The sequence below is a fragment of the Macrobrachium rosenbergii genome, chromosome 3, assembly GCF_040412425.1.
Source record: "Macrobrachium rosenbergii isolate ZJJX-2024 chromosome 3, ASM4041242v1, whole genome shotgun sequence".
Lineage (NCBI taxonomy): Eukaryota > Metazoa > Arthropoda > Malacostraca > Decapoda > Palaemonidae > Macrobrachium > Macrobrachium rosenbergii.
In genome coordinates, this window is record NC_089743.1 from 73821269 (window position 1) to 73838484 (window position 17216).

The following is a 17216-nucleotide window of genomic DNA, read 5'->3' on the forward strand; positions in this document are numbered from 1 at the left end:
CAGTCCTCTTCTGCTGAGAGGGCAGCCACAGAATATGTTGAAAATACAACGAACCGATCTAGAAATGGTGCAATTTTTAATGTGGGTGTGTTTAAATACTTTTGGCAGATAATTTTGCGCAAAAATAAACAAGGGTAAAAGCAGAAATGCAAACAAAGAAAACCTCTAAAATGAGAGAGAGAGAGAGAGAGAGAGAGAGAGAGAGAGAGAGAGAGAGAGAGAGAGAGAGAGAGAGATGACTGAGGATAGATGGCGAGAGATGAGGAATTTGCCATGTGTGTGTGTGTAAAGCAGGAAACCAATTGGCCGTCAGATAAAGAGATTGGAAATGTAAAAATAATGGAAAAGAGAGAAGATGAAATTGCATCATGATTAAACAAAAACAAAAGTCAGAGAGAGAGAGAGAGAGAGAGAGAGAGAGAGAGAGAGAGAGAGAGAGAGAGAGAGAGAGAGAGAGAGAGAGAGAAATTTTCTAGATAACGAATTTCATTTCTCAAAGTAACAGCAAATTGTACAAAATTAACACAGCCCACACTATTGTCTTCTGGCCTACCTTTGAGTCCGATGCCTTAAAAATGAAAGAAAAGAAAAGAAGCACAAATGCATAAATAAAGCAAATTGCAACATCTAAAATCATGTATATGATGAGGTAAATACAAGATGGCCTGAAAAGGAATAGGAGTTCATTACAGCATTTTGAGCTATGAGGTAAGGTTAATATTTTGGAGGCCTTAGGTGCAATGGACAGGAAACTACTTTTTCGTTGAGATGATAAATCGACTAACTTCGTTTTAGCGTCAAATACGACTACAGATCATGTCTAAAGGAAGTTTAAATCAGTTTCGTATATCAATAATGTGTTAAATAAACAGGATTTTGACTAAATTAAAGAAAATCAAAATTCTGAGAAACCACAGCTTCGGGTCTACAATTACACCTAAAGTCTTTTTCAACCACACATGAAATCTGATGCATAATAAAATAAAAAATGATTTAATATATCAGTAATAATAATAACTACGTTTACTCGCGTTTTTAAAGAGACCCAAAATTCATGGAACTGTTAACGTTATCTCCACTGGAAAAATGTCCAACAGTAAAACTAAAGCATGTTTTGCCTAGAGAATGGAAATACACTAGTAAAGTATAAATGAAAATAAGCAAATCTGTATCTATTGTAAAGAGCAGCAATCGAGAAACAAGTTAGTAAAATCAAGGTAATTGGGCATAGATATTTAACTATTCATCACAGCCTTCCCTGAAGTCACAAGCATAATTATCCATAATATTTGTGATACCTGCTTCACAGTTTGACAGGAAGGATAATGAAAGCTCTGTAATATCTGAGAGTACGACACTGTGAAGTCTAGCAGATCTCAGTAACTCTATATACACAGGCCCTAGATGAGATAGCAAAGTCCCCTGCTTAAATAATATAAGGGAAGGTGCCCAAAGCAATATATCTTCCAATGATGGCATAAAGCATATACAAGATTGTGAAAAAGGGACTGTCGTTTTCAAGCAGTTATTCTTGGATCATAATGATCAAGGGACGCAGAAAGGGAACCGTTATTCCAACAGAGATAGAAAAAAAGGCAAGAGGCATAAATGACACAATCTTTGTAGCTACTGGAAGCTTCAAGATCAATACCTGCCTTTCTTGCGGCGTTAGATTATATAATTTCTAGTGCTACAGAAAGTATCCTTGAAGGTGACGGTAACACCAAGTACTGCAAAATGTTCATTAATCGGGAGCACAATTGGAGACCAGCTAATCAGTAGGCTAGGATTTGTTAGAGTTTAGCCCTTCTTTCCTTTAAGTAGGAAATATATACTGTACTCGTGCAATGGAGAAACTATTCTCGTGTCTTAAGTACATTACCAATAAATGATAAGGATTCCTTTTCCAATACTATATTAAGGAAATATTGGTCACAAACACCCCAAAACAAAGCAACTGACCCTCAGGACAAAATCCCTTTTGTCCATGTTAAAATTACATTCAAAATAAGAAACATTTCAATGACAGGTGGACAGAATCTATAAGTTATAAGAACATTTTTTACAAATCAAATCACCGAATAAAATATTCGGAATTTTCCTTTCCATTGCATGAAAATATATTTCAAACAAAACCTGTAAAGTGAGCGATAGAAACTACTCTTTTGTCATGCAAAGAATACAATCCTGCGAGTAACTCGTACGGGAGACAGTTTTACACCGCTATCACAGCAGAAATATGTTGCAAATTAAATAAATGAGATAAAGAATGGAAATAAGATATCTTTAACACATTTCAGTGAAAGGAGATGTTCTTTATACCAGGATATCAATGAAAAGACTGAATAAAGTTAGCTTTCATTATGGAAGAAATACATTCTACAAACAAATGTCTTGGAAATGAGAGGCAAAGGGTCTGTTTCTATGAAGGAAGATATTCATTGCTAGTCATTTCAAGGAGAAGCAGAAATTCCTTCTTCACAGAGCAAGAAGCCCAATCCGAAGTAAATGAAAACAGACAGATACTCTTTTCCATCGTTTAAAAAAACTTCTCAATAAAGCTACCGAAAAGAGAGGCAGAGATTCTCTTTTTCACAGAGGGAGATAATATTTCAAAATCTCTTCAAGTCATGCAAGGATTCCACTAACCATTATCACTCAAACGGGAGATAAGAGCTAACTTCTCACTCTGGAAGAAATGCATTCAACGAGAAGTATTGAAAAGAATGACATTGCTCCCAGGGAACAACCAAAATGGAGAAATGAAGTTCATTCTCCACTTTATAAGTCGTCTTAGACGGACGTCGAAGTACACAGAATATGTTAGGATTTGAAAAGAGAGGATTACAGGTTCACGTGGGCTTGGAAAGACTGCATCTAAGGTTTAAGCCTTAATGCTGTATCTTTATTGTCATTTCTTTCTGTTTCCTGTTCTTTATCTTTCACCCTTAATGAAGCTTTTGTTCCCTATAATGTATTGTTCTTCAATCCACACTCATCTAATTTAGAACCTAATTATGTGCTTAATTGAGGGCTGATCAGGTGATATGGTAAAAAACCATTTGTGTAGTAAATTCTAAAATACCATTCAATAATGGCAATCGTACGGGTAAATTCTGTAATAACAGGTAAACGAATTCCACTAATATTCAGCAGCTTTACTGAGCAAAGCTTTCAATTTTATAGTCAAAACAGGGAAAACAATAGCTGGAATATGCTAGGGCTCAAATCCATATTAAACATATTTTGAAAAATCGACCTAATCTAACTATTTACCTTCGGGACGAGATCACCGAAACCGATTGTCGTCATGGAAATGAAGATGAAGTAGAAAGCAGTGAAGTAAGTCCAGTCTTCTTCCCATCTGCAAAAATAAGGATAAAATGAAGGAATTTTTACTTCTGTAACGTAAAATTCAACATTTGCATCAGTAACAACTAGGTTATTTGCAGTACTTATTGTACGAAGAACATAACAATAAAGATCGTACATGCTTAACATCAACAACAACAATGAAATACAAATTGATATGTATGAAAAAAATGAGATATTAAAATACACACTCAACTCTCTCTCTCTCTCTCTCTCTCTCTCTCTCTCTCTCTCTCTCTCTCTCTCTCTCTCTCTCTATATATATATATATATATATATATATATATATATATATATATATATATATATATATACATACATACAGTATTATGGAATTTTCCTACTCAGGAGTGGCTACTGAAAAAAAAGCACAAAGTTCACTGCCGCATTCACACTTCAACTTTAGAACCGTGGGTGACCTCCTTAGTAGGAAACAGCCACGTAAAATAAGTCTAATCCTTCGGGCCAGCCCTAGGAGAGCTGTTAATCAGCTTAGTGGTCTGGTTAAACTAAGGTATACTTAACTTTTTACACAATAGCAGTTGCTTCACACAACTAAAAAGATGGTTCATCAAGAGTCAAAACCCCTACACACTGTGTCGTTCATTGCTTACTTTGCACGCACTCGCGCTTACTGGATTTTAATGCCTATTCTTGCCAATACCTCATTCACCCCATCTTTCCAACACTTCCGAGTGATACGCTGTTGTCCTCCATCCTTTTCACCCAGCCAATCCTCTCAAAACACACTGGTCCATCCGTTCACCTGAACGAACCTTTTTACTAATATTTGTCTCCAAGTCTAACTATTTCTTACCGTTTCTTACTTCTTACCAACGCATACATATGGTGCTAAGAACTCATCTCAAGAGCTTGCATCAATCTTCCTTGTGTAGTAATATATATATATATATATATATATATATATATATATATATATATATATATATATATATATATATATATTATAAAGTGTTCACTAATACGAACCACAAACACTTAATATCAAATTCATTATATCTTGGTTATGATAAACACCCAAAGTAAGCTATGGTGGATTCGAACCTGAGCCTTTGGTTCAGACACAGCGATAAACAGTAGACTTTGATCATTCGGCTATCAAAAGTTGATAACGACTCTGCTCCAGATGTTCTTGTCGAATTCAGGTTCTTTTCTTAGGATCGATGCCAACCCTTCTCCTCTAAGATGGCTGATTTGTAATTATGAAGTTTCGTTACTTACACACGCTCGATATTTTTATATTCATCAGCATTGGGCCATAAATGCCATTCAGTATCAAGTTCATACAACTTCGAAATAACTTGTACCTAAGGAAATTGCAACTGATATGCACATCTTCCCTGACCATGATTCGATATTAAATGATAATTGTAGATTATATTTAGTCAATATATTAAGGTCAGGCGTGTATATGTGATATAAATTCATAATTAGCTATGTTGGTGGGAAGAGGTAGGCTCGATTCTAGGTACAGATCCTGAATGCAAAAGGAATATGTATAGCAGAGCCTGTATTAATTCAAATTTCTCTTGACAGAATCAAGGCAAGCAAAAATCCCAATTCTTTTAAATAACGCCGAATTTTATTGATCAATTCTCTTCATGAACTAGCCAGACTACCAGAATGAACAATAAAGTGACCGATTACTAAAATGAAACAGCATTACTATATATAAAGTATAACAGAATCTTAACTCTAGATATTAGTCCAGTTTCCACATTTACTTTGCTATCCTTCTTTATTTAAATTGCTTGAAAGCAGTCAGACAATTCTCTCACCCTCGCTTTGCTTTTTCATCCACTTCCTTTGTCCCTGTTACCTGACAAGCCTGTTCTCATCCCTCGCAGGTAGGCACATTTGCAGATATGAAAATAATCCAGAACCTCCGTGTTCGTGAAAAAGGTGAGGGAAATATTGGTTAAAGTAGGAATATTTCATAAGGCTGGAGCCTTGCCGGAGGCCGCATCAGGTGAAGGTGAAATTGGATAAACAAGATGAAAATGGAAAATATGGCACGGAAGGCAATAAATATCTTTCTCAAAGTCAACGTCTCTCTCTCTCTCTCTCTCTCTCTGTGTAAAGTATACACACGCATACATAAGTATATACATGTATGTGTGCATGTATGTCTGTATACACACACAATATTAATGTCTATACACACACACACGATATTATAATATATATATATATATATATATATATATATATATATATATATATATATATATATATATATATATATATACACACCTAAATCAAATGCATCTCACTTTGGAAGAAAGTCGAAATATTAAAAAAATTACTTTTAAAAATCCCAAGCCATTTTAATCCTATTTCAAGTTGCTGACATCCATCCTCCTTTAAAGAAAAATCAACAACGCATCTGTAAAACCCTGTGTCCATCCATGTATTTTGACATATATATATATATATATATATATATATATATATATATATATATATATATATATATATATATATATATATATATATATATATATATATATATATATAACATTATATGTGTGTATTATATATAAATATATGTATATATATAATATTATATATATATATATATATATATATATATATATATATATATATATATATATATATATATATATATATATATATATATATATATATATATATATATATACACACAGAATATATGCATAGTAAGGAGCCCTGAAATTAGATTATGGAACCCAATCTCTCTCTCTCTCTCTCTCTCTCTCTCTCTCTCTCTCCGTTAAAAATTGGGAGTAGGAATTTGGGTCAGTATTAAATGCATATCTCACGGAATAAAAAAAAAAAAAAAAAAAACACCGTGCGCAAAAATCCGAAGCCTTCCCGGCCTTATCTCATGTGCTGGACATCCATCCCCCTTTAAAAATAATTCACCAGCGCATCTATAAAATCGGGTGTTCATCCGTGTATCCTGACACCACAAAAACGGTGCTGGGAGCTTTTGAATTACGAGTGTAATTAAACCCATCTGCTCTTTTAAGGAGTCTAAATCGTCCAGAACTGTCATAGCTTTTTTTATTCATGCTATGAATTTCATTTCGGCTGTTGGCAGAGTACATAAAAAATTATAATAAATTAGGAGAGAGCCCATAATTTTTTCAGGCTTCAGTTATATATCCATGAGAAAAACCTTTTACGTAGATAAGTTTATGTTTTTGAAATGGTTCTAAAACTCTGGCGTGAAAAGAAAATATTAACATTTAACATTCGACACAGACAATACAAAATTCTAATGCATGAAAGTGTTATTATTGCATTACATAACCTAATAAAAGCATTTTGAAGTCATCGATGATAACAAACCCTTTGTTTGTCTTAAAAGTAATAATAATATAATGATGTTCAAATAATAAAGTATTGGAGGAATTCATGAGCAAAAGGTTTTTTACAGACTGGAAGGGGTAAAATACCCTGCCCACCAAAAGCTAAAAGTTTCATCATCAGAAGTTACTTTTTATGCGCTCTGAAAAAGATTCTGGAGACCAGAGAATTACTTCCATATTTTCAGGGATTTAGAAAAAAAAAAAATGAAAATTTTGGTTTTTAGGCTGACCTGTAACCATGAAAAATAGTGCAAGGTAAACGACTCTATGAGAAAATAGTCACCAACCCAAATGTCCCCATCTGCTAAGCTTCATTAAAATCTGAAACATTTAAATGAGAAATATGAAAGCCACGGGAAAAAGCCAAGCGTGGCACACCAGACAGAAATGATATAGTAAAAATGCAACGGTTTTTGAGGATGTATGGTATAGAAGATAAGAAGTTTTTGAGAGCAATTAAAAGTTTTTATGATGAAGATATGAAAGTAAAAATATGCAGACGAGAGAGAACCTTGATTTATGCAAAAGTGGGTCTGAGGCAAGGCTGTAATGTGTCTCCTTAGCTGTCATTTCTGTAGGGGTAAGTTGATGCGATAATCGAAATTAGACGTACGTGCAAAGAATAAGCCTAAGGGTCCAAGCGTATCAGTGGCTAGAGGTGGACCTCCAGGTTCTGGCAAACCAACAAGACTATGATGGTAATTAGGTTAAAGAAATATACTCGGACACGAATAGTGCTGAAATACGAACTTTGAAAAAAAAATGAACATATACATCAAGGCTGGAGTACGGGTTGATTGAGATAATTATTACTTTTCTTATGCTGAATTTAACAATATAAGTTTATGCACACAACGAGACAATTCTAAAAATACCACCCCAGCCGCAGACAGTTCTTACATTCAGTTTGATTCATAATGGCAATGACTTCTGTTTACTCCTCTCTCGCAGGTAATACCTTACTCTTGATAAACCTCTAAAATAAAAACGAACATCTTACATGGTATATATGACGCAACCGATCAGAATGTAGAGGAGGAGAATCAAGAGAGCCAACGATATGGGAAGGTTAAAGTTGTCGTCAATGACGGTCTCGTCCTCAGCCTCCTCTTCGCCGCCTGATCCGCACACCTTACTGCACAGGCCGCTCACCTTTCTGTAACAAGCCTGAAACATAAAGAACCAGTCAAGGCCCGTTACAGCAAAGATGAAATTGTGTTATACAGAGATTTTTTTGCGGTTGTGATTGGCACTGTGAATAAATTTGCCAAAAATTGTAGCAAAATAAATCTCATCATGTTAGCAGCAGAAATTATGCATACATGTGCATAATATATATATATATATATATATATATATATATATATATATATATATATATATATATATATATATATATATATACACATATATATCTACATATACAGTATACATATATGTGTATATATACATATATATATATACGTATATATTCATATATATATATATATATATATATATATATATATATATATATATATATATATATATATATATATGTTATATATATATATATATATATATATATATATATATATATATATATATATATATATATAATATAATATATATACTATATGGAATTCACTATACCTTGGGAATAAATTACATCCCAGGGAATATAACTGACAAGTGCTTCTGCAACAGCTAAGATTCAAACCATGGTCTTGTTTATCCTACTCTTTGAAGAATTTAAATCTAAAAAACACTTGAATTTTGCATTCACAAATTGAAAATTGGTATATTAATTGAATTCTTACATAACTGATAAATTTCTTTATTCTTAACCTAAAATTGCGCGGTCTTTGAAGAGTTCTTTACGCATATGATAAACTAAAATCATTAGATTTTCCCAACTCTGTGATTCTCATTCATATTAAGAGGCCAAATCTTTTTATCCTTTACGAGTGCACCTCCCACAGAAAATCTAGAAAATTGACAAGTGGCTCGTCATACACCCACCCGCCCTCTCTCTCTCTCTCTCCTCTCTCTCTCTCTCTCTCTCTCTCTCTCTCTCTGAACCACGTCTTTGCTAGATAAACATATTACAGCCTGACAGGTTGACACAATTTATCTTTGAGGCGAATTTGGAATTTATTTAAAAAAGAATCGTGGAGAATTTACCCTTAAGTTCTTAATGCTATCAATAAAACTACTGGACAAAGTTGGACTAATTTGATATTTTCATTTTATCTTATGCTTAATGACTTTTATTTTGAAAAATGTGCAACTTATATTTGCAAATAAGGAAGTTTAACCACACTAAGATTTTCTTGCATTTTAAATACTGCGAATGGTTTCAAAAGAATCACATGGCTCTAAAATATAAACATTTTGATAAAGAGGTAGATAGCATGTTGAAGTTCGAGATTCTTCACATACAGATATTGGCGTAGTATTTAATAATTTCATTTGACAGTGTTCACTGTCATCGTCTTTCTATATTACAGTAAAGTACACACTATTATCACCGTTCTGCAGCATCTCACTCTTACAATCTGAACAACTCCTGGTGTCTATCCATTCTTCAGCGTTTTCAATCCTCCTTACATTCCACAAGAGTCATTTCCACGAGAGCCCTCAAATCTACATCGATCCTTTCTAATCCTGCGTCGTTCAGCTCTGACTCTCTTCTAATTTTCCTCATTCAATAAACTCTCAATACTCACTTCATCGACTCAAAGACTTCAATCGCTTCAGTTACCTTTTCTCCATTTGCACATCTCAGATATGAGATCCTTTTGCTCTTTCATGCTTGTATCTTTTTTTAAATATTTCTCTCTCTCTCTCTCTCTCTCTCTCTCTCTCTCTCTCTCTCTCTCTCTCTCTCTCTCTCTCTCCTAACCTACTAATACCCATTCATCTGCACATCTATCTATCTATCTATCTATCTATCTATCTATCTATCTATCTATCTATCTATCTATCTATCTAATTATCTATTTATATCTATATATATGTATTTATATATATACACATACAAATATATATATATATACTATATATATGTATATGTATATATACTATATATATATATATATAATATATATATATATATATATATATATATATATATATATATATATATATATATATATATATATATATATATATATATATATATATATATATATATGTATATATGTAAAATGTGACCAGTAGATTCCTCACACACACACACACATGCACACACACACATATATATATATATATATATATATATATATATATATATATATATATATATATATATATATATATATATATATATAAGCATACACACACCCACACATATATACTGTATACATATACACATATGAGTGAGAGAGAAAGATACACAAGTCTTATATATATGGCATACATACAATATGAACATTATAAACATCCTTATCATAAATTTATCTTTGAAAAAGTGACCTTTTCCAAACGATTGCAGCCCTTCCGGAAGAAAAGGTAAAATTAAGTTTTAAACCACGTCGCTCGGGAAGTATCAGAAAGCATTACCTCACATACGTAAATGAAACATATGGAATTTAATGTTTCATTCACAGTTATCTGTAATGTGTCCATCATGTAGATGGATACCTTTCAACTAATGCAATAGCAATAATATAAAGGAAAGTTCAGGAAATAGTTTATTTTTGGAACGGATAACGTAAGTAAGGTTGAATGGTTCCAGGGTAAATGCATGCCGACTAAAAGTCACGAAATTTCTGTGGCACCTTCTGCGACAACAGCTGGTTAGTTCAATTTTTCTCTTACTCACTCCTCACAACTTTAATTTTCTTTGAGTTTACATACATTTATTCTCACCATTAGTCAAAACCCAAAGGCTCCTATGAAAACAGTTGGTTCATTCAATTTTTCGCTCATTTACTATTCACACCTTTAATTTTCTTAGAGTTTAAATACATTTATTCTCCCCATTAGCTAAAGACCACAGTCAAATAGTTTTTATAGAAATAATTTGCCAAGGGCACGAGTTTCAAGCTTTAGTGGTCACAGAGAATAGCAAATTGTTCCGACCCTCCATTTGCACTGCTACCTAATTTAATTTCTTTCCATCTGCATTTTGGACTGTTGTCCGTTTCTCATGCATCTGTATGCAGCTTTATTATGTCTCTTATAAAGCAATATAAATCATAATAAAATGACGGATGTTTTTTGGTGAATGTTATTTCAAATGTCAGAAAGAGTTTAAGGGAAATAAAAATCAGATAAAAAATGCGCCGAAGTTACTTCGGCGCAATCGAGTTTTCTGCACAGCGTATAACGCTGTATAAAACTATCAGCTACGACCTACCAACGCTCAGTTACTCCCCAGCTACGGTCGAGTAAGCGTACGTCGCACACCTCCGGAGAGCGCTGCCAGACGCACGATCCACGGCTGAACTTAACTTTAAATAAGATAAAACAAAAACAAAAAAAAACTCCTGAGGCTAGAGGGTTGCAATCTGGAAAGTTTGATGATTGGAGAGTGGATGATCAACCTACCAATTTGCAGCCCTGTAGCCTCATTAATTTTTAAGATCTGAGGGCGGACAGACAAAGCCGTTACAATAGTTTTCTTTTACAGAAAACTAAAAGGAGGGAGTGGGGACGTCTTCTCTCCCTATTCTCCATTTGTTCTTGGAAACAACAGAAATTAGATTTAATTCAACAATGGAATATCCTGGGACAATTCGTACTACAGTATATCAACATTGTGGAGATTCTCAGTTGGTACTGGGGACCACCTCAGTCGCTCTCCATTAAGCTGCTCCCGTAATGCCAGTGCTCTTGAATTTACAATGTCTGTTTTCTCTTTGAGGCTACATATCCATGGTACGTTCTGTCTGTCTGTCTGTCTGTATTTCGCTTTATGACAATATTTCAACCATTTTCGTATTCTCCTTATAACTGAAATTATTCTTATGTATTCATTTTTGCAATAAATCTCGATAAAACGAAATGCAATGGAATTTCTTTTAACTCCTATCGAACGCACGACTTTGAATTTTTTTTTAATTTTTCCTCCATTTGATAGGATAAACAAAACAAAAGACAATATCTCTTATCTGGATCTGATTTATGAAAGAAAGGAAAAAGTATAAATAGATTAGTCTCTCTAAGAATTGAGAAATAAGTTTAAGAGGACATCTTAGAAGTATGCGCTCATCACTCTTAATCTTCTACTTAGTACTGTGGTGAGAATAGAAGTGCTTCTTTAATATCGACGGTTTTTATGTAAGTTTTAAGAAAATATCAAAATTTAAAGCAATCTAGCATCCTATTCCGACGGACTCTATGAGGTTACTCAGCTTATTTTTATTCGATAACGCTTCCAAGCAAAAGCCCCTTTAAGGAGTTTTATTTCCAAAATTTTACTCAGCATGAAAAACTAATATATTCTTGGGATCAGAAGCTTCATTGAGAGTACTGGGATAACTCGTATTTTCAGCTAGCTTATCCCTGGGTCACAGGCTCATACTTTTATTAATCAGAGAGGGATTAGGGAAGAAACACTTTGAGAGAAAATTTGGAGTGGATTAACATAATACTGGCATAGAGCACAATGAATTGCTGGTCATCTCTTGTATAGTGTTAAAAAACACGCTGATCAAAAAAAGTGAAGTAGGTGAAAGCTTTCCCTGAGTAGGTGGCGACCAGTGTTATAAAACATGGAGGACGCTATAGGGACTGATAATGTATTCTGGAAGGATTTTATGGAAGGAATGAGAATAAGCTGAAAAGTTTGATGGCACTTCATGATGATTTCTTGGAGGGTTTACGAAGCGGTTCATGTTAATGGAAAATAATATTAACAACATAGTGTTAATTAGTGGCCTATGGCTTTTGAATGGAGAAGGACAGTGATCAAGCTGGAAAAATCTGGTCTCTAATGTCATTCAATTTCAGGTCTTTAGTTGTGTCAGTGCAATGCGCCTTTTAGTGCAACCAGCAATGAGCGGTTTTAGATATTTATGGTTCCTTACCATGCGAATATATACAAAAACTTTGGTTATCTATTATTCATCTCTGTGAGGAAGTACTTTATCCTTTTTACCAAATGTCACTGGTTCTTCCTTGAAGGTTGTGCCATATCTGAGCTTTTCCTTACTGGTCCTCATTATCAGCAGTGGTCTAAATATATAGTCTCTATTTTGCTATGAATGCTCTCCCATGTCATGCACTCTCAATATTCAGTATTAAATGCAAGTTGACAGTACTATTCTGTTCACATAAGCAGACATAGTAAAAGGTTTACGACTCACTTATTCACCTTTAACGTTCGAGTTAGATGCAGTTAGACAGTGGGTCTTTTCTTCCTACACAAGTAAGGTATTACAAGGACGAAGTTTTTAGAAGATCCAGCGGAGCCTCAAAATTCCCGCTGACGATAACAATATATCATCAATATATCTGTCTTAGATACCAGGTCTCAGATGCCAAAAAATAACCCTCTCCACATGGTGGCTAACAGGGCTCTACAAGGATATCCCATTATTATATCATCTACTTGGGGGAAAACGTCCCATCTGTGTGGCAGAAGGGAATGCCTCTTACGTGCAAGATAAAAGCACTTTCTTACACTTATGTTTAGAAACTTTAAGTGGCCAACAGCCAACTTGCAGACCTCATTCGGCACCATATTAATGATGATTGGTTAGTTTAGATTAAGCTGGTAAGTGGTGATATCAAGTAAGAGGCCTGGTGTCGACCTTTGGACTCTGTCCAGTCAACAGAGGTAACTAAGTTAGCGGTTTCAAAATTATTAGAGCTCCTCATAATGTCTCCGTATCTATTGTTGTGAAGTTGCCCGGTCGGATCGCTGGGCCATGACAGTGGCACTGTAATCACACATGTAGTTTACAAATACCCTAGTAAATGCCTTAGCTGCATTAAATGAGAGAGATATCACTAAGGATAAAGGCTCTTCAAAGGACAACAGAATTTTTCAATCATCACTGTGCCAAAACAATTCCAGGAGAATTTAAAGCAAAACTAGCGTCATTTGCTGCACCCACAACCAATTAACTTCTCTGGAGTCTTTCACCAAGAGCTTTGAATTTCTGACGTTACAGTTTCTCCTTTAAGAGGGGTTCAAATACAGCCAGTTTTGCATTATATCTTAAAAAAAAAAAAAAAACTAGCTTCAAGTCACGCAGCTTCATTTCTTAATCAACCTTGAGATCACATTTTCAATTCGAGTTCTCGTTACCTAACAAAAAGTGCATTTTTCCACTCCAACTTCGAGTTCGGGTTATACGCGAAATTGACGATGGGGATAAATCCGGGTCCTTGGAATATGCCGATTCCGTCTCCCGAATGGTGGATGATCAATGTAATGGAACCGCTGAAACCACATGAAAGAGGAAATCTCAGGCCCTTCCCCCAGTGCCCTGGAAGACTTCTCCCTCTCCCCCCTCCCTCCTTTTTTCTTCTCCCAGCCTCTAGATCTAAATGCCGTAAAAGGTATCACAACCGGGACGGTTCTCGTGGAAGAGAAATGGACCGGAAGGAAAAGGGAAACTCCTTCAAACGTAAAAGACTTTCCTCACGCATGAATGCTAATTTGCTTGCAGGATTCGATGTCGACGATAAAATGAAATAAGAAATTCAAGCTGGTCTGAATCTTTTAGTTTATTACTCCATTTCATATTTTCTATCATTTAATACCAAACTGCGGCATTTTTCCCCTAATTCTTTTCATCCCTGATTTCTGGAATATTGGTTCATTTAACTGACAGACCTATCGCTGTCTTTGGGTTAGACCCACTCTCCTTGTCCTTCTTTTCCTGTTTGCTTTCAGGTCTGTGCATTAGTTTTGGATTTTTATGAAAATACGTATAAGTAATGATACATCTGGTGTTACCTTTGTACTTAAAAAAAATTATAGATGGTATTAATCCGAGATGGAATTGGGCTTACTAAAGGTAACCTGAACAAAAAATTCAAATGTTGTGCAGTAAAATATTCTTTTTAGAAGCAAAGACAATCTACAAGGTTAAAAATAGTATGGAAATGATGATATACATAGATATATATAAATATATATATATATATATATATATATATATATATATATATATATTCTTATATATTTATATATTCATATATATATGTATATACCATATATTTCGGGCACTTGTATATATATACATATACTATATCTATATATATATAAATATATATATATAATATATATATATATATATATATATATATATATATATATAAAAGCTTTCATGTATTACGTATTACGTACACCCAGAAGATGCTTAAGCAATACATGAAAGCTCTTGATACCTAAGTCTTTAATTTTCTCCTTTACAGACGTTTTCTACGAATATATTTGTCAAGTGTGATTTTCGGACTTAAAAAAAAAGAAAAATTATACATTAGTAGGTTTTGAAATGGATGATATACATACATATTCATATACTAAAAATATGTATACATATACATATATATAATATATATATATATTATATATATATATCTACATATATCATCCATTCCAAAACCTACTAATATGAAATTAATCATAGAAATGGTCGGCATTTAACATTTGCGTTTTAAAACGTGAAAGAAAGATATGGTTACCTGAACAGAATAAGAAAGTGCCAGAAAATACGACTACCTGAACCACTTTTAACTAAAATACCGTTTTGTTTTCTTACCGTCAGACAACATGGCTTACTCTCCTCTTCAGCGTCACTGTCTTCTTCACTGCATCTCGCATCACAGGTTTTGACCTTGTGGGACTGTCTCCTGTGGCCTGGTTCCTCGTCCTGCTTGTCAAATTCACCTGACATGGACTCGGGTAAGGCTAAAGGAGGCGTTGGAGAGGTGACCGTTGTCGTCTAATGTTAGCGTGTAAAGAGGCCGTGTAATAAGGCGTTGGTTAGCTGTCAGTAGTAGATTATCAATGTTAGCGCCTACAAAATGTTAAAAAAACTCATATAAGGGATGTTAAACTGGTTAAAGAATAAATAAAAGGAAAAGGAGCAAGCCTAGGGCAGAAAAAGGGAGTATTCTCATATCTGCAATCTCGAGTGGCTCTTCATCCACCAAAGAAAACGACCTCGTTGAGTTACATAACACTTGGGGAGTAAGACGCGTAATTTCTAGTGGCCTACTTTGCCACTTACGTCACTATCGACTTTCCAGAGGGTCTCTGCCCTCTTCTTAACAATACCATAAATAGAAGAGCTATTGGAGGTCCTTCAAATCCTCCTTTAATAGCTGCCCTAGGGGCCCCTCTAAAGTAAATGAGCCCGATCAATAGACTTCATCAGGCGTCAATACCCTCCAAGAAGAGGAAGACCCTTTTGATCTACTTACCTTGACCTTCTGCATAGCCTTTGTCTTCCTGAACCTGCGGCAAGTTGCCGTTCGATAGACTCTTCTGACGAAGACGAAAAGCGCCTTCAGCAGTCGGGTGAAGAGTTTGCCGAAGTCCGCCATCAGGATGAGGAATATTGGGATGCCAAGGATTGCGTAGACGATGGTCAGCGCCCTTCCGGCGTTTGTACTTGGGTAAATGTGGCCATATCCTGTGGAGGTAAAATATGGCTGTATCAGAAGCTACGCCTTTCCCAAGATAATCAGAAATAAATACGTACCATAATCAATGTGCTATGCTAGGTAGAACTTATCTGACACTAATAGTTCTTAAGGGTCCACAACAGTATAATTGTTAAAGACTCGACTGAAAATGAACCCAAAGAATGGTTCGAAAGCTTTTGTAAAATTCTACTCGAGCATTTAACAATTATATTACTGTGGATCCTTTAGAACGTTTATGACCTCTCGTGATAGTGAGTTTTTTGCCAACAAAACAGAGCTTTGGTAAACTCAATACGTTTGCGTAAAATGCAAATCAGCATATGCTCGCCTTATTATAATAATTTTCAGGATCATGAGCATCTTTACTCTGCTGTACTCCAGTTTTCAACTACTAGTAGCCGGCAAAGCATTTCGTCTATGTCATAACTAACTCCTTTCATCTCTTTTAATTGTATGATAATAAAAACAAGAAATTTAATACACCTAATGGTTAAAAAAATGAAAAATTTCAAGATGTGTGATCTAAGATGGAAAATATAAAACATTCAGCCTTCGATGTAGAAAGATAAAATAGTACGTTTAATGTTGTAGAAAAGGGAATTTATATAGATGGTGAAAATAAATGGCTGTTATAACGCAATCTCTCAAATTGAATTCCATTGATTCATGACATGAAAATGTATTTCATTTGAAGAAATATAGCTCTCAGAAACGAAATGCATTACCCCTTATTATGAAGAAGCGAAATGCTTTCTGCTAAGTCAGAGAAGTATATCGCTTATGATAGTGATGAAAAAAGGAACGAATAATCCTTATAACATAACCCAGAAGGAAATTTAATGCTTCCGACTGTGTACGAGAAATTTATTGCCCTTC

At 34.4% G+C, this 17216-nt stretch overlaps 1 protein-coding gene across 4 annotated transcripts in view; it reads right to left on the reverse strand.

Moving 5' to 3' along the window:
* The window catches only part of LOC136825786 (potassium channel subfamily K member 18-like), a 248885-nt gene that overhangs the window by 14419 nt on the left and 217250 nt on the right, over window positions 1-17216 (reverse strand). For 3 of the 4 annotated variants that reach the window (XR_010849457.1, XM_067082676.1, XM_067082686.1), the window contains 4 exons: window positions 16116-16327; window positions 15452-15634; window positions 7750-7916; window positions 3277-3364 (listed from right to left, as the gene is read on the reverse strand). Coding sequence is in view for 2 of the 4 variants with exons in the window: in XM_067082676.1 (XP_066938777.1) it covers window positions 3277-3364; window positions 7750-7916; window positions 15452-15634; window positions 16116-16327 (650 nt within the window). In the remaining 2 variants the exon portion in view is untranslated. The remainder of the gene's footprint in view (window positions 1-3276; window positions 3365-7749; window positions 7917-15451; window positions 15635-16115; window positions 16328-17216) is intronic. The other variant, XR_010849458.1, reaches the window with a different exon arrangement.